General features: G+C 47.9%; 8 protein-coding genes across 8 annotated transcripts; 3 read left to right on the top strand and 5 right to left on the bottom strand.

The window, feature by feature from the left end:
• Window positions 1-4,329: 4,329 nt before the first annotated feature.
• Window positions 4,330-4,920, top strand: DEU56DRAFT_732350 (uncharacterized protein; the record flags this gene model as incomplete). Its single annotated transcript, XM_041348266.1, has 1 exon — window positions 4,330-4,920. One exon carries the CDS (start codon window positions 4,330-4,332, stop codon window positions 4,918-4,920), a length of 591 nt encoding a protein of 196 aa, XP_041210989.1.
• A 150-nt stretch (window positions 4,921-5,070) lies between these two features.
• Window positions 5,071-8,221, bottom strand: DEU56DRAFT_910290 (uncharacterized protein; the record flags this gene model as incomplete). The annotated part of the gene is made up of 7 exons (XM_041357163.1): window positions 5,071-5,414; window positions 5,471-6,357; window positions 6,416-6,461; window positions 6,504-7,251; window positions 7,304-7,621; window positions 7,674-7,752; window positions 7,809-8,221. 7 exons carry the CDS (start codon window positions 8,219-8,221, stop codon window positions 5,071-5,073), a joined length of 2,835 nt encoding a protein of 944 aa, XP_041210988.1.
• A 98-nt stretch (window positions 8,222-8,319) lies between these two features.
• DEU56DRAFT_910289 (uncharacterized protein) lies at window positions 8,320-8,817 on the bottom strand (the record flags this gene model as incomplete). Its single annotated transcript, XM_041357162.1, has 3 exons — window positions 8,320-8,635; window positions 8,683-8,739; window positions 8,795-8,817. 3 exons carry the CDS (start codon window positions 8,815-8,817, stop codon window positions 8,320-8,322), a joined length of 396 nt encoding a protein of 131 aa, XP_041210987.1.
• A 250-nt stretch (window positions 8,818-9,067) lies between these two features.
• On the top strand, window positions 9,068-13,968 carry DEU56DRAFT_899942 (uncharacterized protein; the record flags this gene model as incomplete). Its single annotated transcript, XM_041356500.1, has 14 exons — window positions 9,068-9,191; window positions 9,245-9,408; window positions 9,470-9,610; window positions 9,672-9,795; window positions 9,857-10,275; window positions 10,332-10,493; window positions 10,550-10,702; window positions 10,756-10,931; window positions 10,987-11,112; window positions 11,392-11,417; window positions 11,471-12,773; window positions 12,827-13,253; window positions 13,302-13,452; window positions 13,503-13,968. 14 exons carry the CDS (start codon window positions 9,068-9,070, stop codon window positions 13,889-13,891), a joined length of 3,885 nt encoding a protein of 1,294 aa, XP_041210986.1. The 3' UTR covers window positions 13,892-13,968.
• A 336-nt stretch (window positions 13,969-14,304) lies between these two features.
• Window positions 14,305-15,786, bottom strand: DEU56DRAFT_870251 (Asp-domain-containing protein; the record flags this gene model as incomplete). Its single annotated transcript, XM_041355613.1, has 6 exons — window positions 14,305-14,381; window positions 14,433-14,690; window positions 14,744-15,042; window positions 15,097-15,336; window positions 15,384-15,462; window positions 15,510-15,786. 6 exons carry the CDS (start codon window positions 15,784-15,786, stop codon window positions 14,305-14,307), a joined length of 1,230 nt encoding a protein of 409 aa, XP_041210985.1.
• An 814-nt stretch (window positions 15,787-16,600) lies between these two features.
• DEU56DRAFT_883619 (uncharacterized protein) lies at window positions 16,601-18,088 on the top strand. The gene is made up of 2 exons (XM_041356142.1): window positions 16,601-17,024; window positions 17,079-18,088. Exons 1-2 carry the CDS (start codon window positions 16,773-16,775, stop codon window positions 18,033-18,035), a joined length of 1,209 nt encoding a protein of 402 aa, XP_041210984.1. The 5' UTR covers window positions 16,601-16,772; the 3' UTR covers window positions 18,036-18,088.
• Window positions 18,089-18,616: 528 nt separating this feature from the next.
• DEU56DRAFT_979001 (uncharacterized protein) lies at window positions 18,617-19,709 on the bottom strand (the record flags this gene model as incomplete). Its single annotated transcript, XM_041359730.1, has 2 exons — window positions 19,546-19,709; window positions 18,617-19,489 (listed from the first exon to the last, which is right to left on the bottom strand). A coding segment is annotated over exon 2 (843 nt), but the record flags the coding sequence as incomplete, so codon positions are not given.
• A 178-nt stretch (window positions 19,710-19,887) lies between these two features.
• DEU56DRAFT_789130 (26S proteasome regulatory complex ATPase RPT6) lies at window positions 19,888-21,579 on the bottom strand. The gene is made up of 6 exons (XM_041352520.1): window positions 21,294-21,579; window positions 21,120-21,239; window positions 20,451-21,062; window positions 20,290-20,399; window positions 20,141-20,234; window positions 19,888-20,089 (listed from the first exon to the last, which is right to left on the bottom strand). Exons 1-6 carry the CDS (start codon window positions 21,439-21,441, stop codon window positions 19,968-19,970), a joined length of 1,206 nt encoding a protein of 401 aa, XP_041210982.1. The 5' UTR covers window positions 21,442-21,579; the 3' UTR covers window positions 19,888-19,967.
• Window positions 21,580-21,592: the final 13 nt, after the last annotated feature.

Below are 21,592 nucleotides of genomic sequence, written 5' to 3'. Positions count from 1 at the left end.
TTTTTGTCTATTTGTGTGCCTGCTCCTCCTCCAGGGCCTTTTCAAAATAGGGTAGGGTACAGAACATTTTCGCACTTTTGCCCCTTTGATAGGGGTGTGTTCTATTATATTCAGAACATGTTTATGAGCATATATGAGTAGATTCCCATCTTTATTTCACCCTCTGAGGTGTCCTACATCAATAGATATAGCACATATGCAATAAAACACAGAATATGCTCCCATTGAATTATTTCTAGGTGAACAGACTTGGAAAAATTATTCCCAGCATCTATTCAACAATAGGAATAAAGTATCAGGAGCCCAGGACTATAGGATAATCCCCTGTTGCATGGTGTGCCCCCCCTCTCCTGGTGGTTTACCCCCTGTGAAATTTTTCCTGTAGGACCGGACCTCAATTGAGGTAAGGGGTCTATTTCTATGTATATCTGAGGTAGTTCTATCATATAGCTGACCCAGGACACACATAGGATCCTGCTACATGAACAAAAACATAGAAAATCGCATTTTTGACACTTTTGATGTTTTTCAGTGTCTTACTCTTGCACAAGTGATACACCCTGTTCATATATCATTATCAGAGTATATATACTTGCTCTTTGTGACAAGGACCAGCCCTATATAGGGTGCAAATGTGATATATGATGTACAGGAGGTATTTCTACTGATAAGAAGCCTACATAGTAATCAAGCCTGTGATAAGTGATCAAAGACCTGGGGTACATCCTATATATGCCCCTGAAGATAAATATGAAGTTTTAGAAAGATCCATCAAGGACTGACTGAATGACAAGTAACATCACATATGTGTAAAAAGTGACAATTGACATCTTTTCATACACAGTGACATTTATATATGGTACAGCTCAAATATTTCATTAAAAATATGTAAGATACATTGTAAACTACTGAAGGAACCTATGCTACATGCTGCCCTGAGGTTAGAGGGTGGTGGAAGGAATGTGGTATATATCTGAGTTGACCCAGCATTAAAGTCCAACTACTGCCCAACTGACCATTTTCGATGTTTTGGGTATTTGAACTTTCCCACACTCAATTCCTTATCTATTTCACTTCCTCAGGACTCACTTCTTGTTAGATTGTTCTGTACATTTAGGCCTATGATACTGAATATATTTGACATCTACACCAGGTGTCTGATTATTAAATTTCGATGTATTGAAAGTATGGGCTCCTTATCAGTAGAAATAGCAAGCATTCACACTAACTTGAGCCCCTGGCCTATTTTGAGCTGATCCTTGTCACAAAGAGCAAGTATATATACTCTGATAATGATATATGAACAGGGTGTATCACTTGTGCAAGAGTAAGACACTGAAAAACATCAAAAGTGTCAAAAATGCGATTTTCTATGTTTTTGTTCATGTAGCAGGATCCTATGTGTGTCCTGGGTCAGCTATGTGATAGAACTACCTCAGATATACATAGAAATAGACCCCTTACCTCAATTGAGGTCCGGTCCTACAGGAAAAATTTCACAGGGGGTAAACCACCAGGAGAGGGGGGGCACACCATGCAACAGGGGATTATCCTATAGTCCTGGGCTCCTGATACTTTATTCCTATTGTTGAATAGATGCTGGGAATAATTTTTCCAAGTCTGTTCACCTAGAAATAATTCAATGGGAGCATATTCTGTGTTTTATTGCATATGTGCTATATCTATTGATGTAGGACACCTCAGAGGGTGAAATAAAGATGGGAATCTACTCATATATGCTCATAAACATGTTCTGAATATAATAGAACACACCCCTATCAAAGGGGCAAAAGTGCGAAAATGTTCTGTACCCTACCCTATTTTGAAAAGGCCCTGGAGGAGGAGCAGGCACACAAATAGACAAAAAAAGCGGCCTATTATATTATATTATACATATATATACTGAACTACTACTTATATATGAAGGGGGACCTGTTGTGGTGTGGTGGTGAAGCTACAGTGAGGTGAGAAAGGTGTGGGAATAATTGATATTGTGGAGATTCCCAAAAATGGTCGATGTTTTGGGTGTTGTGGGGTAATTCCCACAGTAGGTGACTAAAAATCGAAAATGCGGGGTGTGGGAATAATATGGAAGGGTCCTGAACACCAGATTTGAGAAACTTAGCAACCAGTAGTAGTCGGCCAGCCATGGTTCTACATGCTATAGAAGCCAGCTGGCCAGTAGTATGCAACTCAGACACCAATGACCGGCCAGCCTTGATTCTACATGCTATAGAAGCCAGCTGGCCAGTGTACAACTCAGACACCAATGACCGGCCAGCCTTGATTCTACATGCTATAGAAGCCAGCTGGCCAGTATGCAACTCAGACACCAATGACCGGCCAGCCTTGATTCTACATGCTATAGAAGCCAGCTGGCCAGTATGCAACTCAGACATCAATGACTGGCCAGCCTTGATTCTACATGCTATAGAAGCCAGCCAGCTGATATGCAACTCAGACACCAATGACCAGCCAGCCTTGATTCTACATCTAGTAGGTATAAGGCTAGCTACTAGTATTGCTTTCAATTATAAGAATACCAGTATTGATATATCTACACTGGCCAGTCATGGTTCTATATACTCCGGCCAGCCATGGTTCTACATAGTACATGAACTCCGGCCGGTGACCGGCTAGCCATGGTTCTAGGGCCTTTTGGCATGTCCTGGGCCAGGGTTCTACATGGAAAATGACTGAAGGGTCTGCGGGGACAAATACCACCACCTGATGAATTCGCGAGGCAGGTGCAGCAATGGCTTCTGCGTGCATTCAACGCACATTTTAGTATCGACAACGAAGGCCTGACATGTGCGTCACAAAATGACACATATTCATGTGGGGTCGTGAGCACCAATGCAATTGCACACGCTGTATTTGGAGATGAGCTCTGGCAACCAAAAGCGAAATCAGTTGCACGAGCTACCTGGTTTGTGATCCTTGCAAGAGATTGGCTGAGTAATGTGAGGATGTACTTTGCCATTTGCTTCAAGTGCCATACTGATATGATCATGTTTGCGAAGTGCGAGATTCGGAAAAGTATCAATGGTGGTGAAGTCGATAAAAAGAATTCACTATCCTTCATTCTCAACAACCCGTCTTCTTGCGCTCCTCCGATTCTTGCAACATCGAGCACCAGCACACTAGCCAGTACGATCGAACCAGTGGTGAATCATTCCAGTGTCGACTTGAGCGCAACTATGGGAGACTCGAAGATAGAGGTTCCAAAGCAGAGCCTGTTGAACTGGTTAAGCCACGTGCCAAAAGTCGGGGGGAAACGCACTCGTTCAAAGACAGATTTTGTGGGCACCGAAAACAAAGTGGTGGAGGTGGTGAAAAAGGCAAGATTAGGTGAAGAAAGCTTTGGCCCAGTGGGAATAAGCCAATCTGCCACTGCTTCGCGTGGTTTGCGTGCTGCAGCAAGGAGCGGTGAGTTCAAACCATGTCCGAAGAAGAAGGCCACTTGGAAGAAGAAGATCCGTGAACTCGATTCAGATGCCGTGGCCGAAGACGACTGTCAGACAGTCCGACATTCAATATGTGGGCGCACCATCAAAGTGAAGGAACCATATGATGTGTCAAGGTTTCGAGAGCATGCTACGAAAAAGTGTGCTCATCAAAAGTCAACTCCCGCTGCTGGAATGCCTACAGTCACTCAGTGGACAGAGAAGTTTGACATACGGATGAAAAACAACAACACATCCAAGACGTCCCTTAACTCCACCTTATCGACACCCAGTCTTCCTTGTCCTGGCATTTCGTCACAGGTTGAACCTCTGATAGAAAATTATCTTTATCGATCTGCGGTCCCTGGAGGAGGCTCAAAATCAGTCGTGGAGATTGCCAATGAACTGTTTTCGAAGACATTTGGCAAATTGTCGAAAATGCGAAAGCAGATTGTTATGGACAAGCAAAGTCAAGGATGGAAGTGGAAGAATGACCACCAGCGAATTCGGGTCTACTCCACACAATGTGAAAAAGTTGTAAAAAGTACTGACGGACGTCCTCAACCATGCATTGAATGCTATTCTCTCCTCTCACTCGACAAATTTCTACGAGCAATCAAGCGGCCAATTCCAAAAGACAAAAACTTCATCCATATCAATCACCGATTTCGCTCAGCTGCACTCGCCATGATATACGCTCGCACCATTGGAGTTCGAGAAATCCTTGAAACAGCTGCAGTATGTTTCAATCTATTGACTCGTTGATGTGCTTTTCTAATTCAGGTCTTAGAGTGCGGAGCGAACACCTTGCATTCAATTTGCTACTGGTGTCCTTCAGGGAAAATATACAGACCTCAATGTCTTCACTGGCCTCGTCGAAGCCATGGTGACCAAGCTTGACCGCGAAGAACGTGGTGTCGGCATGCAAAACTTCAAGTACTCGCCTAGCTGGGACGAATTTTCCAATGTCCTCAGGATACATAGTCCACAAGCACTTCGGTTTCTATCCAAACACCTCCCCGTTCGTACAGAGCGAAGCTTTAGAGAGAAAGAGAGTCGACGGCCACGTTTTCCGATGACAATATGCGAACGTACCTTTCAGCTGGTCGCAGACCATCTCGCAGACTTGAGTTATCGTGGCCCGACATCTCTATGCTGTGACGACACCAAGCTATATTCTGCATGGCGTATCTTCTGGGATGCCGAGAAAGAAGCTCACTATCTCATTGGGGGGATTGGTGAACCATATCTCGTTGCCAACCCGGATGCTCTCCGCAAGATCATCGAGGAGGCTAAGTTAACTCTTGCAATGAAAATGCGTCTTTGGTGCTTACAAGTCCCACTCCCTAAGATTGCTCCAATCATCGTGGCTGCGCTCCCTCTCGCTTCTGACCACAACGCTGAATCTCTCGCAAAATGGAGTTTACATCAGGAAAAACCCCAAATCATCATAGTCATAGTGACAGCTATATAGTGCTACATAGGCGGTGTAGTACTATGTAGGCAACCAGGGTACTATATAGTACTACATACCTGGTGTAGCCGAAACTAAGACTATGTAGAGCAACAGGTGGTGGTAGTAGCAACCTGTAGTCATTGTAGCGCAGTAGCAGTAGTAGTAGTTCTAGTCACTAAGAGCGGAAATACAAAATGTCTCAAGGTCAATATAAGTATTCAAATAAAATTCATGTGCCATCTCATAGATGTTCGCACTCGTCCACCCGGGGTCAACAGATGGTCCCAACTTTGGAATAAGGTGACACGGACGAACAATTTCATCTAGATGTATCACGGCTGCATTCCGGTGCAGCTGACGAGTCGAACGTGACACTTGACGTAGGCCAGAGGAGGGATCTGGCTCCCGAAGCGGCGTGAACCACTCGACGTAAGCTAGCGCTCGGGAGAACGTCCCAACTTGAAACTGACGAGGCAGGGTGAATATAATGCGAACTTGCGCAACTCGCACACCTACAGTATCCATTTCAGTCGTGACATTAAGGCCTTGAATAGTAAGTGTTGCTTACCTTCGAATGTCTGCAAATTCGACGTCCGAACACCATCACTTATCAGCACCATATCAAATCTAGCGGGGGAGCCAGGTTTCTGGCGGCCAGCACCAGGCTGCACCTCAGGTGTCGCTCTAATGCGCCACCGTTTTGGTGAGTCACCGGTGCGTGGATCAGGGGGAGCGACTACGACAACTTGTCGATAAACATCGAAACGGTCATGTGGACCGGGGACAATGTTGTTGCGTGGCAATTGCTCGTGCAGGAAAGATTTGAGGGCAGGGAGAAACATGGTGGCACCATGTGCGGTGATGAGGTGATCAACAGACTGACGAGGGTGTGCAGGAGACTTCGCGAGAACGTGGACCACTGGCACATCAATAGGAAGTGATGGACTTGCGTTTGTAGGGGCAGCGCTGCGTGACTCAGACTGCAACTCTTCAATCTCGGCGTCCGAGTCTGAATCCAAGTCAAATCTGCGGTTGGGATCTGTGTGACTGGATACTGTGGCTGACTGAGATCGTTCTGACAACCAATCAAGGTAAGAACTACGCAGGAAAACGGCTTCTTGCCGTTGAAGCCATAAGGCCATCTGCTCCTCATAGTCACGTTTGTTGCTGGCACGATAGGCGTCTTTTGCGAAATCGATGTGTAGTCGTTCCGGAAGCTCAGTGTTGAAACCGTCGGTGGAACCAAATAGAGTGATTGACTTAACGAAGTGTGAGATTTGATGTAATTTAGGAATATTGAAGTGTTCGCGAACTTCAAGCTCCCGCAGGATGTCCTTGTTGGCGTGAAACACCGCAAGCGCGCTCTCCAGACCATCGAGGGATTCAGCAGTGTGCATTCGAAGCTGTGCATAATATGAAAAGTCCAGAATCGCTCGCGCAACCAATAAGACTCGACTAGCAAATGAAATTAATTGTGTCAGTACAGACTTTAAATTTGTTGAGCATGGCTTACCTTGGGACAGCACCAGCGAGCAGACCGATGAAGACGCGTTGCATTTCTTTGTGCTATGTACCTGTCCACTGTCTCACGGTCGAAATACCTTTCTTGAAGTGCCGAAGACCAGGGTAATCTGGCATTACTTTGAAGCGTGCGTCCAATTCTTCTTCTCCGACAATTTCAAGACACCATTTAACCAGGTGATCTTTGAAGACACCTTCATGGACCTGGTGGAGGAGGTCAGGCGTGAAGGCAAGAAAGATGTCGGTGTGAGGGAGATTTGCCCAGAATGGATTGTAGACGGCGCGTAACCCATTGTCGTCAAATTGAATCGGATGCTGACCATTCTTCCGCTTCTCTAATATATCTTTTGTCACATCAGGGTCCCGCATCAGTGAAGTCAGCGGATCACCTCGTTCATCTGCAGCGACCAAACACTTTGGACACCGATTTTCCTTACAACACGCGACAAGACATTGCTCCGGAAAATCGGCTACATAAGCAGCAAGGATGGGGTAGACTTGACGGATCAACGAGTCGGCGCAGACCATTTCGACACCATTTCGACCTGCAGCAACGAGGGGTTGGAGGAGCAGGGACATACAATGGTGGAAAAGTCGGTAACCGGCAAGGGAGCGTGTATCTGAAGTAAAGCAATCAAGCTTTCCTGCTGGTAAGTATCCAATAAGGACCGTTGCTCGCGCTGACGTTTGCCGCCTCTTCTCTTTCGCAATGTTGCCTATGCTTAGGTACACGGGCCATGCTGATTTATCACCTCGGAATTGCGACAGACATGTTTTGTCTGATGCAAGAATGATTGGTGCAATTGTCGCACCGATCGGCAACAGTTTCTAGACACCATAGGTAAGTACTTGTCATTTTCGCTTTTTTGGGTGTACTTACTTGCTTGTCACACCACCAGTCCGCCGTCCACATGTCGTCAATTACTCGGTGAAGTCCTGCAGGGTCCTTGTATGCTCGCGCAGGTGTGTACACCATGTGATCGCGGAACAGTGGATTTCCAATGAGGTCTTTGACGCACTCCACAGGATCGCGCATCCAAACTTCAACGTCTTCATGCAACGGCTGGCCCTTCTCATCAGTTTTATTTCCCTGGACCTCAACCTTTTTGCAACTCCAGGCTGCTCCGTGTGGAAGCTCGTCGACTTTCTGGAGGAAAGATCGGTTATTGTGAAAAGAAGGTTTCGTTCGGTTTTGTGTCTATCGGCACTATGGTTAGTACGAATTCTTCATCTTTCAACACTACACTTACTATAGGTAATTTTAGAAACTCGTCTGTTCGAGTCTGGCCGAGGCTTTTAACAAGCCATTCGGCGAGTCCCCATTCCTCCCTTGCGACCTGAAGTTAATTGCCTTGCAGACGCGACAGACATGAATTGGTACGTACCCATCATAAAATGGAGCCCATTTGTCCTCGCCCATACACTCCTGATACTGCTGAAGCCTTTCAAAGCCGGTTTGTCCTTCACGCAGTGTTTGGCCAGCACCAGCACATTGTTCAAAATATCGTGCGTTGTCCTCATCTTCAACCTCCTCGATGGTCACCCGCCGATGTTTTGGCGCTGCTGGGTTGTCTGCATCGGGATTGGAAGACTCAGAGCGTGAGCGGCGATGGGGAGAATACGAGTCAGCGTGATAGTCAGCGCTGGTGTCAGCGGCTTGGTTTGTAGGTACGCCAATGTCATTTTGATTTTCAACCAGCAGCTCCCATTGCCTTCTACAGTCAGGGCGTCCTGCGATATGTTTCTTGACACCTCCCAATGTGGGAATCTCCTTGGTACAGAATCCGCAGTGAGGCATGGTGAGTGTTTCAGAGGTTGAACTTCGTAACATTTTTTTATGGTTTTTTTCAAAGGCAGGCCCTGCCGGCATACTACACTAGTCTTGGAGACGCCACACTACACTAGTCTCGATATACCATGGGCGGCAAGCACTAACTCTAAAAGTTGCGCCCGTTTGGCCTCCTCACAACGCCTCACTTCTGCCTCCCAGCGCTCTACAATGAGTCTTCGCAAGTTTGCTTGCAGTAAGGTAAGAGCTGGACCTGGCACCATTTCCGAGAGCTGCAATTTTTTGGCTTGCTCGCAACTCTTCAATTCCGCCTCCCAACGCTCCAAAATTAGTCTTTGCAAGTAGGACTGAGGAACCATGACAGGGCCGGGTGTTTGGCGAAACGGCGGAGGAAGCGGATACATAGGCTCATTGAACTTTGGCCTGCAAGCCGGTGAGCATTGGGGCTGTGACAAAGACATGCAGCTAACCTTTTGACAGTAACATCTCCATTTTTATAGGTAGCAGTTTTGGCTGGTGACGCAGGACTATACAATCTGTTTGTCAGAGCACGCCGGTGAGTGTTTGATGCAGACTCCATACCGCTTGTGGACTGAGATAACCATGGTAGGGAAAATGTTGCGATGTAGTAGCGGTATGCTCGCTCCTTTTATCATGTTCCGTCCGTTGATCACAGCTTTAGCTCTGAACTTTACACGCCCTGAAATCAACAAAAATCATGTTCCGTCCGTCAGCTTTAGCTTTGAACTTTACACGCCCTGAAATCAACAAAAAATTCAAGGTTTAGATGGCTTTGTTTGTGTCTTTCATTGCGCTTTAAAATGTGCTCTAATGTTCCCTTGTGTTCAGACAACCATGGCTACCAGTCGCAAGGTCGCCTCGAAGCACGCAAAGTCCAAGGACGCGCAACCAGCGCAACCACCTACTCGCACCGCAAGTGGTCGACAGCGACGGCCGACCGAAAAAGAGAATTACCGCGGTAAATCCTGACAATATTGTGCGAGAACGTCTCACTCACTAGCGACTCTACAGTCTCTGAGTCTCAGCACGTCACCCATCGCCAAGAAAACAAGGAAAAGAAGTTAGATAAACAGAAGAAAAAAGCACTGAGGGCTGCTTACGAAGCCAATCCTGATGGCTTCGAGCAAGAGCCGTCCGAGCTGCATAGCGACATTGATAGGGAAGAAGAAACTATGGTACGTTCACCCGTTTTCTTTGATGCAACTCAGAATAATCACTGATAAAATATTTATTTAGTTCTCAGATCGCGATATGCCATCCAAACTGTCCCGGTTCAAGCCCAAGGTCCTGACATGCAGTTCTGGTAAAATACCCCCGGTGTTGCACAACGCTAGTGCCACCCACAAGGCTACTACTGATAGGGAAGAAGAAACTATGGTACGTTCACCCGTTTTCTTTGATGCAACTCAGAATAATCACTGATAAAATATTTATTTAGTTCTCAGATCGCGATATGCCGTCCAAACTGTCCCGGTTCAAGCCCAAGGTCCTGACATTCAGTTCTGGTAAAATACCCCCGGTGTTGCACAACGCTAGTGCCACCCACAAGGCTACTACCACAGGTATGTGTCTACTCTGTTGATTCTATACTAAGACTAATCCGCCTCTGCTACTATCGAGCAGCTCCGACTCCGAGTCCAAGTGCCAGTGATGACTCGGATGAGTCAACAGACTGTGGCTCAGACTCTCGACCTGAAGACCGCACTGATGACGAGGACAACAACGACATCGCTGAAGAGCTATCGCCAATAGCTCGAGGGTCCAAGTGTCCACTTGACGTGACTTCGGACGATGCCATGGTACTGCCGAAGATTAAGAAAAATCCTGATGGCTCACGCCATCGCATGAAAGCCAGCGACTTCGATGATGTGTCCAAGGAGATTCTTGTGACGGCAATCTCTATTTTCCGGTGTATGGTAGTCACCCAGGCGCCATTTCCCGACAACATTGCTGTCGAGACCACGTTGGCAAAAGCAGCCTGGCACGAGGCGTGTCAAATCAAAGGCCTCAATGTCAAACTGACACCTGCAGGTGTCAAAATGGTGAGTCGTCTGATCTCCGTGTGTTCTTCATCTGATTTATATCATACTTTACGAAGCTATTGACCCGCACATCACAAGTTCGCGGGGAACTCAAAACGAAAATGCGTTCACTGACGGCATCTTTTTTCGGTTTCCGGACGAGCAATTCCAACACTGTGATAAGACAGAATAGGGATCTGGCAGAGTATTTGAAAGTCGAATCTGTGTTTGCTTTCAAGGTACGTGTTTTGATGATCTACATGGTATTTCAAGTCCTAACTCCTTGAACTAATAGGATTGGGAATCGAAGAAGGGAATCTACAAGACGGAGTTACTGCAACTGGGTATCAATGTCATGTGGTTTGCGAATCGACACGACGAGGGTGTCATCCACCATAAATATTTTAATCCTATGCCCGTCGAAGTTATCGCTCTTGTGCTTACAACTGTGAGTCTCTTATTCTTATATTCAAGTTGATGGCGCTGATGAATCACTGGTAGATTGAATGTTGTATCGACGAATGGGTACAAGGTCTGAAGGAGGATGTTAAATTTACATCGGCTACTTATGGAACTGTCTACCATGGTCATTTCGGCTCATTGCAGCGCTTCGATGAGCGCACGGCGCCTTACAAACTCCTCGAAAGAATTCGTGTCAATCTGCACGACACGGCTCGGTGCGTTGAACAGCGTCCTTTTTGAAAACTATATTCTAACTTTCATGCTTTGAAGTTTCCATGCAGGCGTTGACAGCCTTACTATCTCGTCATCTGCATCCCGGATCAGTGACACCGCGTTCGAAGATGCCATCCAAGAGTACCGACTTGAGGAGCAGCATGATGCGGAGGCTAGGGAGTTGTAAAATATGTTGATTTGTTGATTCGTAGGCATTTGAATTCCATTGTTTTCGTGATTCTGCGTGCTGCTACTACTACTATGTGATATATGTGTGACTATATAGCTGCTTGTAGCTGGCAGTAGTAGCGCTACATGAACTATGTAGTGCTATATAGCTGCCTGTAGTACAACTCGAAGCAACTACAGTCTACTTCTGTAGTACATAGTAGTGTTACCCAATTCTACATAGCACTATATAGTACTACATAGTACTACATATTTGCCTCACATACTATATAGAAGGGACTTGACTACCGAGCTACACGGTCTATCCTGGCTATATAGTACTATATAGTGACCGGGCTTTTTCCTGATGTAGAGATCATTGGTGGCCTTCGGAGGCATCAAATCCCCATTGTCTCGTATGCGTGTGATGGCACCAAGGTCGAACGTGCTGTCCAGCGTATTGTTGTGCGAGATGCAGATAGTGTCATCGTCTATGGGATCGAGAGTCCATTTGCTGGCATGAGCGCAATAAGGCTGGAGATTCCTGTACACCATGGACAGGCCTTGGTTAATATCCAAGACCCGAAGCACGGCTTAAAAACGTTTCGCAACAATCTCTTTTCTGGCGCTCGTCTACTCATCCTCGGCAACTACACAGCTCTCTTCGCTCACATACGTGCCATGGCCTTTGAAGACGGGACACCATTGTATCATCGGGATGTCGAGAAGCTAGACCGCCAAGACGACAATGCTGCTGCGAGGCTTTTTTCATCAGCGACCCTAAAGTTCCTTGTTGAGCACCACCCTGACCATGTTGGAGAGATAGTTTTTCTTTTCATCCATGGGGAGATTGTTGACGCCTATCAGCATCGGAGCATCTCTCATTGCGAGCGAGTCAAAATGGTGCTTCGAGCACGCTATTTTTATGACGGCTGGCGACTTTATCTGGCCAAAATCGGCTACAAAGAAAACAAGTACTTCATGTCACGCGAGTCGACCGACATTGTCATGAGGCTCATTGATGGTTTAATTTCGCTCGTCATCGTCTATCATGACTACCTCCCCGATGACCACCCTCTCCTTCCTTGGCTTCATACCAGTGAACCCTGCGAGCACTCCTTTGCCAACCTCCGGAACATCAAGAAGGATTTTGTCATGCTCGATGCCTATTATGCCATTCCGAAGCTTCATGCCAAGCTGCAAGAAGAAGTCCTACGGCAACGATCGCCCAATTTCAAGGCTCGTGCTCAAGGTTACACGATAACTTACTTTTACGATCACACTGTTGACATTCCTGAACTGTCACAATATCCCTCTGACACAGATATACAGGAAGCTTCACAAGATGCAGCACACGAGGCACAGAGCTTATTGGCGTTATGTGGCATCAGCCCCGGCCTTCTCATGCAAACACAATCAATTGTGTTGCCAAGTATTGTTCACTTCGATGGTGGAATGGATATTAGCGACTCGGATAACGGGGGTGATGAATCCGAGAATGAATCTGTTGTTGACCGCGATGCAGATGCCGAGGAGCAATGCGAAGCTCAGTTACTCGACACACTAATGAAACTCGCCGAAGACGATGACATCTCCCGTACCGAGAAACAACGGAACAAGCTCCTTCAATTAACATTCGCTGCAATTGCCCTAGATACTGACGAGCAACAGTGCATGTAAGCATCTATTTGTCCATCTCTTCATTAGTACTCACTCATCAATCAACCAGACGTAAATTTGCTGAAGACGAAGACGAAGACGACACCGAGATTTGTGCGCATGAATTCGCTCAAATCGAGCACTGCTTGTCACTTCCCGCCGTGCGCCTTGCCGATAACTTGAGCAAGCCTATGGGTCTCGGTACTTTTCCTATTCAAGCCCTCGATATTGATGCTCTTGTGAGGATTCGGAGCAATCACGAGACTGAACAAGCTAAAAAGGGTATACGCACGGGTCGTGCCCAACTGAATGACATAGCGGGGAACGTGCTATCAGAACGGCGGCGTTTGATACGCGAGTTCCAGGTGGTTCTCAAGGAACAGCAAGGTCGTGCGATTGGTACCGGTCTAGAACGTGCTGCACGTTGGACAGAACAAGTTCCACAGGCAGGTAATTCTGCTAACGCCGCTAATGCAGCGAAGGCGGTGGTGAAAAGGGTGGGTGTGATTTTTGCTCATTCGTTTTTGTGCTGATTCTGTCATCAGGCAATGCTGCGCAGGAAAAGTGTCTTCAAAACGGCAAGACTGCCTCTACTTGCCATTCTTAACGACGCTCGTATCACTTTACTTCGCCCACTCAAAGATGGCGACTTCGGCATTGTATTCACGGAGCAATGGGGACTACGTGTTGGACGCGGTAAGTTCTATCACTTCGTAAAGCTGGAGTTTGAACTAACTTCATGAAAGTCGTTGCAATATACTCAAAAGGTGGCGGAAAGAATGGCAAGCACGGCGCTGTTGAAAGCGTGGATGCTATTGCTGCAATCTCGTACTTGGGGGTTCAGCTCTACCAACAACATTTCCGCCAGTACTTCCGCTCCCTGCCCGATGCGACCTCCATATTTCAGTGCCGTCAATTTGCGTTCCTTCCATCCACTGCCTTTCTTTGCCTTCTCACTTCTGCACCTAAGGTGACACCTTCGGGACTTGAACTTGTACCAGCTGACGTCTCCGCATTCGAAACGCTACATCACGCATCTCCTCGACTTACCGAAGCAGCAAAACTTTTCCGCAAGCGAGTAGTAAATCAGACGGTCTTGCAAGGGGATCATGATGAGGGGGAGGAGGAATACTAGTATTTCCGTGTTTCCCTAGCTGCGCTACATGATCCTAGCTACTCCAACATGCAAAAAACGCGTTTTTGAAAAATTTTATAACCCGGGTTGGAATCCGGACAAATTTTGCGCTCATGGGTGACCCAGGACGGGATCTGGACAAAATTGGACAAAATCCATCCGGACAAGTTGGGGCCTCCGCCAACCCGGGTTCCAAAGGCATTATCAGGGGTCCTCCTACCATGCAGTATACTTATAGCACGAACTTCAGACCGAGGCCACTTAGACGCGTATACTTGTGCTGTTCTTCAATCTCTCGCACTCATGATTAATTTATCGAGTTTAAAATGGCAAATTTAGTAAGTATATGCGCAGTGCCGTACCTCGGGGTAAATATCCACGCTTCACCGGAGTATCAGATTATATTGTAACCTTCATACAGCTTGGGCGAACCCAACAGCATTCTGACCGAGATCGTAAACCGTGTAGTATCGACGGAGAAACGCATCACCTGGATGCACTTATCAACAAAAAAAAACTTACGGGAATAAATGTCACATACCAATAATCCACAATGAACCTCCAGCGGATTTGATATCCATGCCGATGAGCGACGATATGCACTTGCCCCCCTTCTCTGCTACTACGTAATCGCTTCCCTTCAGTGTGTAAGGCTTGTCGCCGAAATAGAACGTTAGTTCGGGTAAGGAGGGGATTCGGGCGCAGTCGACTTGATATTGACCGTTCGAGGAACGGGTGGCGTCCATTTTGGTGTTGAACTTTTGCGCGAGGTCGGTGGGGAGTCCAATAAGGGAGGTGCCTGGATGTGATTTGGTGAGGAGTTGAAGTCAGGCAGACAAAGCCGGGACTTACCAGTGTCAATAGCAGCGCCTGTCGCGTTAAGTGTTACCTCGTCGTCTCCAAATACGACCTTCTGAAGCTCGACTTCCCAGTATGCCTTACGGCGCACAGGGACGTAGGTGATGTCACCGGTGTATGCACTGTCGTCGATACCACCAAATATGACCTCACCACCATCAGCTTCGGAGTCACCGAGGCGGAAGGAGAAGACAGGCTCGTTGAGGATGCCTTGGTCAATCATGTTGTAGAAAGGAGGAACGATGCGGTTCACGGCGACGGTATTGTAGGCAAGGCCGAGGACACCGTCGAATCTAGATCACATATTAATTGTGGCGTGCTAGTGGTATAGAGCAAAATATACATACTTGGCGCCGTAGAGAGCGGGCGCGTTGGTGGCCTCTGCAAAGTCCTGGGTAAGAACAGAGAGGTCTCCGACGCGCAGGATGTCTTGGGAGACGTAGCCAGCCATCGAACCACTGCCGTACTTGATGGAGAACTCAGAGCCATTCGCCTTGTAGGTGGAGGAAGCGCTGGAATCGTACTTGGCATGAGATTTGCAGGCAACAGATATGCACTTGGAGCCGGGGACCCAGAGGTTACTTGACCTAGGGACTGGTGAATCCTCGGGGTATGGTAAAAACAATTTCCTTACCCCGTGTCGAGGATAACCTTGAATAATTGAGGTGGAGTACCCAGCCCGATCTCGGTGTAATACTGAGCATTGACGAAGTCTGGGAAGCGTGAACACGATAGTAAGGGAAAACACATTATTACATACTGGTGAGGGGGACACTGTGGCCGCCGTTGATGAATTCCTGGTCCCAGACAAAACTATCTTGCTCGACTGGTGGACGAATGTTACGTCCGGCGCCACCAGCACCCATCAAAGGGAGTTGTTCATTATGAGTCTGTGCACCGTATTTCTCGGTGAGGTAGGCAGTCTCGAGCGCATTACCAGGCAAGACTTGTGGCAGCTTGTTGAGTTTTAGTTTGTGGACACCCGCTGAGGTAAATGGGAGAACGACAAGGATTGTGGCGAACGCGGAGAGCAACATTGTTGAAGAGAGAAATAGGCAAGCAGCAGTACCTATACATACTTAACAGCGTCCGTATCAATGGTCACTCAGGCTATTCCAACTCGGAGCCTTGCTCAGTTCCGACATGAAGTAAGATTCATTTCGGGCTTGGCTTGAGGGCGGGGGAGGAAGGGAAGGAGAGAAAGGCATATAAGAGACAGGGATTCTGAACTCATGGGTAGCAGGCGAGACCGGTGCGCACCACGGGAAAACCAGATCTCAAGGTGGAGTAGAAGGGATCTAAGGTACATCCACAGACTGAACAGAACGCGGAGCCGGTCCGAAAACTGGACTGACAAGCACCCACATCGGGCCAGCAGTTGCCGCAGGGTAAGAAAAACCATATGCATGGATTGGCGGCAAGAATATTGATACTGGGATGGTGACCGGCGATCCATGTAGGGTCTGGGGAGTCTCATTGGTGACTGCAAAGCACCGTGATATTCTCACCTTGAGTTTTTATGAAAGCCGCCTCCTCCTGTTGGCACCAAATGACCTTCCAAGAGGACAAGTTCTCCGTGACCTAGTCTGCGGCGTTGTGCACAGTTTTAGGATGAGTCAAATAGTTGAAGCCTGTGCCAATAACTGGTTATATTGGACCATGTTGTCGTCAGCGAGCCAACGTGCGAGGCAGCGACGGCACAAAGCAACCTGGGTTGCTCAGAGTCAGTCACTGGCATGATGAGGGTACTGTTCAACTTGTTACTGTAATAGAATGTACATGATTGACTATTCTTAGATCTTGATTAGTACTTGTAGCCAAGTTTCTGATATGTTCATCATCATTTATGTACTCCATCGATGCGGCTCGAGCTCCGCATTGAATTGAGTTCGGGTTTTCGGTTCCCAACTGATATGTAGCTTATATATATACGTTTTCGGCGAGTCAACCCTGGACTGGACGCCTTCTAGGCATCCCCCCGCGAATTTCGCCTCGTACTCCCCTCCACTGATAATCGGCCAACATGTTATCCTTTCCAGACAGCCTGCGTCTCCCCACAGCTAGGATACCACTCACAACTGAGAACTTCGTTTCTGATGTCCTTCCACCAGTTATATGTTACTTCGCCACAGCTTTTCTCGTCCAGCAGCCCCAAACGCAGCCAGTTCGCATTGCGTTATGGCCCATCACGGCCATCCTCGCATTTCGCGCTGCAACATCGCTAGATATGTGCATGGGGCAACCGAAACTTCAATTTTGGAACATCGACCTTCAAGTGAGTTCCCGTCGTACCCGCATTAACTGCCACAGCGTTGAACTTTTCTTTCAGTTATCCATGTTTTGTATTGCAGCACGCACCCTTGAATGGACGGTGCAGACGAAACCCTTTATTCGTGTGGCTCAGCGATCGTCAACCGATGTACCAAAGCCTAACTCCGTGCTTGACCCACTCGATTTGGCATGCAGCCTTCGAGGTTATGGCTGGGACTGGTCGCAGGGACTTTACGTCCCGCCCGAGACGCATCCTACATCCTCACGATTGGCCTTTGCCACATCCACCCTCGTCTCCGGTCTAAAACACTCATTTCTCTGCGGCGCGATTCATTCTGCCATACAATCTTTCTCACCACATACATTCGGCTCTGTCGATGGCGGAACCATCTTCGACGAATCGCTTCCCCTGCACCTCCGTTATCTTCGATCAAGCATCATAGCGACCCTATGCGCATTCGGCGTCTATTCAGTACTCAGAGCCGGTTACGAGCTCACCGCAGTTCTTGGCGTACTGTTATTTAGGCAACATCCAGACCAATATCCCCCCTCATTCGACTCTCCCTGGAGTGCCACCTCTCTCAGAGAATTCTGGAGCCGACGTTGGCACCAGTGGTTCCGCCGGTCATTCATCTTCCTCGGTGGACGCCCGCTTTCTCTGCTCTTCGGACGCGTCGGGGGCGTCATAGGCGCGTTCCTCGCCTCTGGGTTCTTTCACCACCTCGCACTACTCGCCATCGACCCTTTTTCAGAGTTGTGGCGCATGCTGCTGCCATTTGGAATGATGGGCGCTGGGGTGGTCCTCGAGCGTGCTGTTGCGGGAAATAAGACGGGTGGCTGGCTGGGATGGATGTGGACGATGTGCTGGCTGGTGTTGTGGGGAAACGTGATGGCGGATGGGTGGGCGAGGGCTGGGATGCTTGGGGGGTCGAGCTTTTTGGATAGTGCGACGCCTGCGAGGCAGCCGATCGAGCGGCTGGTGAGGACGTTTGATGAGTATCTACACACATGTTAGCAGAGAATTGCAGTAGTGGAAGTTTGCTGATTCTGATCGAGTGTTATGCAGCTGATACTAATATGTGGGATACAGGCGTGGCTAGTTGTATGCAAATTTCGCATCACTTTGAATGTCCATCAAAATTCCGTTGGATGGCAACATTCTTCAGGCTGTCTAATCATCCTTGTGTGCTCCGGCACACCTCATCGGTGTCAAGGCCCTGTAAGTCCCCTGTTTCGAACAACTTCATCAAGGTGGACAATTGCACTGGGAAGGGAATGTCGGATACGGCATGACGAATTGCATTGATACCGATGTCTTGTACATGTGAGGATTCCATCTCGGTCAGCCATATGTCCAGTTTGTAATGGCCTGGAAATATTGTAGTCCGTCGATAGCAGGCAAAAAAACGTTGCTGTGCTGTGATCTCTGTTGCCATTTGTGCGAAAAGTCCAGAGCCAACCACGAGGAGAATTAGGAAAGTCGATGGCTGTCTGTGAGTGGCATACCAGTGCGAGTGTCGTTATGGAGGGGGCTCTGGTACGCAGAAGCAAGCAAGCGCATTCAAATGGGGACCCCCGTAGCTTGATACTTGTTACACGAGGCAGGTTGATGGTGCCCAAGGGCACTAAACCATGAATATCAATGACATCCAGTACAAGAGTTTGCAGGGACGACAATGCCTGGTGTATATTGATGAATTGGGGAAGTGTGGGGGTGAACATTACACTTTTGATTTCTAGGTGCCTGAGATTTTTGATCATGGTTAGACTGGCACCAGAAAGCGTGATGTGATCATCCAGGATGAGTTTCCGTAGCGCAGGAGTTTCAAATGTAACTAGAGTACAATATGGGATGGTGAAGTCGGCTGAGTTTATAATTGATGTGGGGTTGGAGGAACTGATGGTGATGGATTCCAAAAGAGGGGCAGGACCAGAAGCACAGCGAAGGAAATCCTGGAATTTTGCATCGATGATGAGTATACGGGTGTGAACGAGATGCGCCATTGCTAAACGGATGACACAATGTGGAAACGTGAGGGTACCACGTATGTCGAGGGTCAAAGGAGCTCCCTTGGATCTGGCCAGTATGTCCCTTGTCCATTCATAGCCAAACAGCAAAGGGGCAACATAAGTCCACAAGGCAGGGCAGCCGAGTGTGATATCACGCCATTGGTAACATACTTGACTGACGGCTTTGATATCCCACACATGTTTTGCTTGGCTGTGAGTGATGCCACACGGGTCATACAGGTCTGGCGATGGTTTCAGGATACGGAAGATGTGCTCCATAATTTCGACTGGCAAGGAGGTAGGGGTGAACTCATTCAGCTCGGAACGGGGCACAGCAGGCTCTATCTGGCAACAGGGAGCAGAAGTACTAGCGTTTTCGTGCGATTGATGGGGGAACAGTCTACGGAGCCGTGACAGACATCCTGGCATTGTTGCACTCCTTCAAGTTGTAGAACAATGCTTATTTTCGCTGTTAAGTAATTATCACAAGTACTGCAAAGGGATAGCAGACTTACGTATACACAAACCAGCAATGAAACTGGGTAGACCGATGGGCTCGAGTTTGGGTTGCAAGGTAAGGAGCAATATGCCCCTTTTCAAAATCGGTCACACTACGACAAGCACGTGAGTCTCCTGAACTCGGCCCGTCCCTATAGATTCATCCAATATGTCAAATGATTTCAAAGGCAAAGTGCAGCACTTCGTCTTCAGACCAGTATTACAATTCATGATCGAGCCGTTGATCGATGAGGAGTCGATCCATGAATTGATCTGTGTCGTGGCAAGAACCACTAGCAAATATAGATGTACCCTGATAGCGCGCAATCGTCGATCACCAATCAACTCGACCCCCGTTGCCGTTCCCAAGTCTCAAAAGTCCGTCAAGCAGCACGGGTGGATGGGAAAAAGAATCATGCAAATACCAAACGCAATACAATCATGAGAATAACTTATTGACCGAAGTATTACCCTCCTGGTTCTTTTTGAGCACTTTCGCGATAGCGAACTCAAAATCTTCCTGCGTGACATGCTGCCGTCGCTCCCGAAGCGCGTACATACCTATTTCTCTGGTCAATAAACGCGAACTACAAATACTATCAAAGGACGCACCTGCTTCTGTACATATACCGCGCACTTCGGCGCCCGAGCACTGGCCCATCTTCTCGGCGAGCGCTTTGAGGTCGATACCACGTTGCAGCGACATCTAAGAATGAACATGTTCTGAGGCGCCCGGAAGATCCAGGATGGAGATAACTCACCTTGCGAGAATGGATTTTAAGAATGCTCACGCGAGCTTCCGGGCCAGGGGGAGGGAATTCGATCTTTCGGTCAATACGCCCAGGACGAAGAAGTGCAGAATCCAAGATGTCTAGGGCAGGCACCTTAAGCAGACATCAATGCGTGACGAGAGCCCACAAACCTATACGATTCGTAGCCATGATAACCTTGATGTTCTTCGTGGCCTCGAAACCATCCAGCTGATTGAGAAGCTCCAGCATCGTGCGCTGTACTTCCGAATCGCCACCTCCCGAACCACTGTCTCCTCGAGAACTGCCAATAGAATCGATCTCGTCCATAAAGATGATACTGGGTGCATGCTCCCTGGCCATGACGAACAACTCCCGAACCATTCTACTTCCTTCACCAATGTATTTCTGAACAAGCTCCGAGCCCGAAACACGAATGAATTTGCAGTCGGTGTGGTGTGCAACAGCACGAGCGAGAAGGGTCTTTCCCGTCCCAGGGGGACCATAGAGAAGAACACCCTTGGGCTGTGCAATACCAAGAGACTCGAAGAGTTCTGGGTGTTTGACAGGCAACTCGATGACTTCCTTGATTTCCTTGATTTGCTTATCTAGACCTCCCACCATTTCGTACGTGCTATCTGGGACTTTCTCCACCATCATGAGGGAGACGAGTGGGTCGACTTTGTTCGGCAATATCTTATGGATCGTATAAGAGTCAGAACGGAGAGCCACGCGCAGTGAAGCGGAAAGTTGGGACAGCTCAATTGAAGGGTCGAAATCAACGACTGCGAAGTGCGTGAGCAAATACAGAATAAAGTGACATTCGAGAACCCAGCGCATACTGTATTTGCCTTCTGGTTGAACCTTGACGAGGACTTTCTTCTTCCCCATAACCTTTACAATCTCCCCAACGTAACTTCCAGGTTCGTGTAAGAGTTGAAGCTCCTCTCGTAGCAGCCGCACTGTTATTCTGTCATGTAAATGCCTCCATTAGAATCCAAGCAATGCAAACGCACCTCGTGCATTCAGTGCATTCCGCTGAGCCTCTAATCGACGCAGATTCTGTGTTTTTTGATTAATCAAAAGTTCTGCAGCTTCAATCTTGGCCTGGTAGTACGACTGAATGCCTCCGGGCGTCTTGGTTTTATGAACGGCGGTAGGCATCGTGAAGGAGAACGACGAGGATCACTACAACGGACGGGTATTACGCGTCTTGGGCGTGACACGGACACGTCACGGGTGATTACCGTCACAGTGAATTGTGGTGTCACACTATTTTCTCACGTTGTGTTTATCCTTCCGTTCACTCGCGCGC

Source organism: Suillus clintonianus (genome assembly GCF_016758775.1).
Source record: "Suillus clintonianus strain FC179 chromosome Unknown DEU56scaffold_18, whole genome shotgun sequence".
NCBI lineage: Eukaryota > Fungi > Basidiomycota > Agaricomycetes > Boletales > Suillaceae > Suillus > Suillus clintonianus.
Note: the sequence above shows the minus strand (reverse complement) of the source record. Positions and strands in the feature narration are given on the sequence as shown.

What these genes read in the sequence shown, in the direction of transcription:
- DEU56DRAFT_883619 (XM_041356142.1), top strand. Translation starts at nt 16,773, where the DNA reads ATGTTATCCTTTCCAGACAGCCTGCGTCTCCCCACAGCTAGGATACCA. An exon ending in TTTGGAACATCGACCTTCAA is followed by an intron (nt 17,025 to 17,078) that starts GTGAGTTCCCGT and finishes CTTTTCTTTCAG; the next exon opens with TTATCCATGTTTTGTATTGC.
- DEU56DRAFT_789130 (XM_041352520.1), bottom strand. Translation starts at nt 21,441, where the DNA reads ATGCCTACCGCCGTTCATAAAACCAAGACGCCCGGAGGCATTCAGTCG. An exon ending in GAATGCACTGAATGCACGAG is followed by an intron (nt 21,240 to 21,293) that starts GTGCGTTTGCAT and finishes ACAGAATAACAG; the next exon opens with TGCGGCTGCTACGAGAGGAG. An exon ending in CGGTATATGTACAGAAGCAG is followed by an intron (nt 20,090 to 20,140) that starts GTGCGTCCTTTG and finishes CCAGAGAAATAG; the next exon opens with GTATGTACGCGCTTCGGGAG.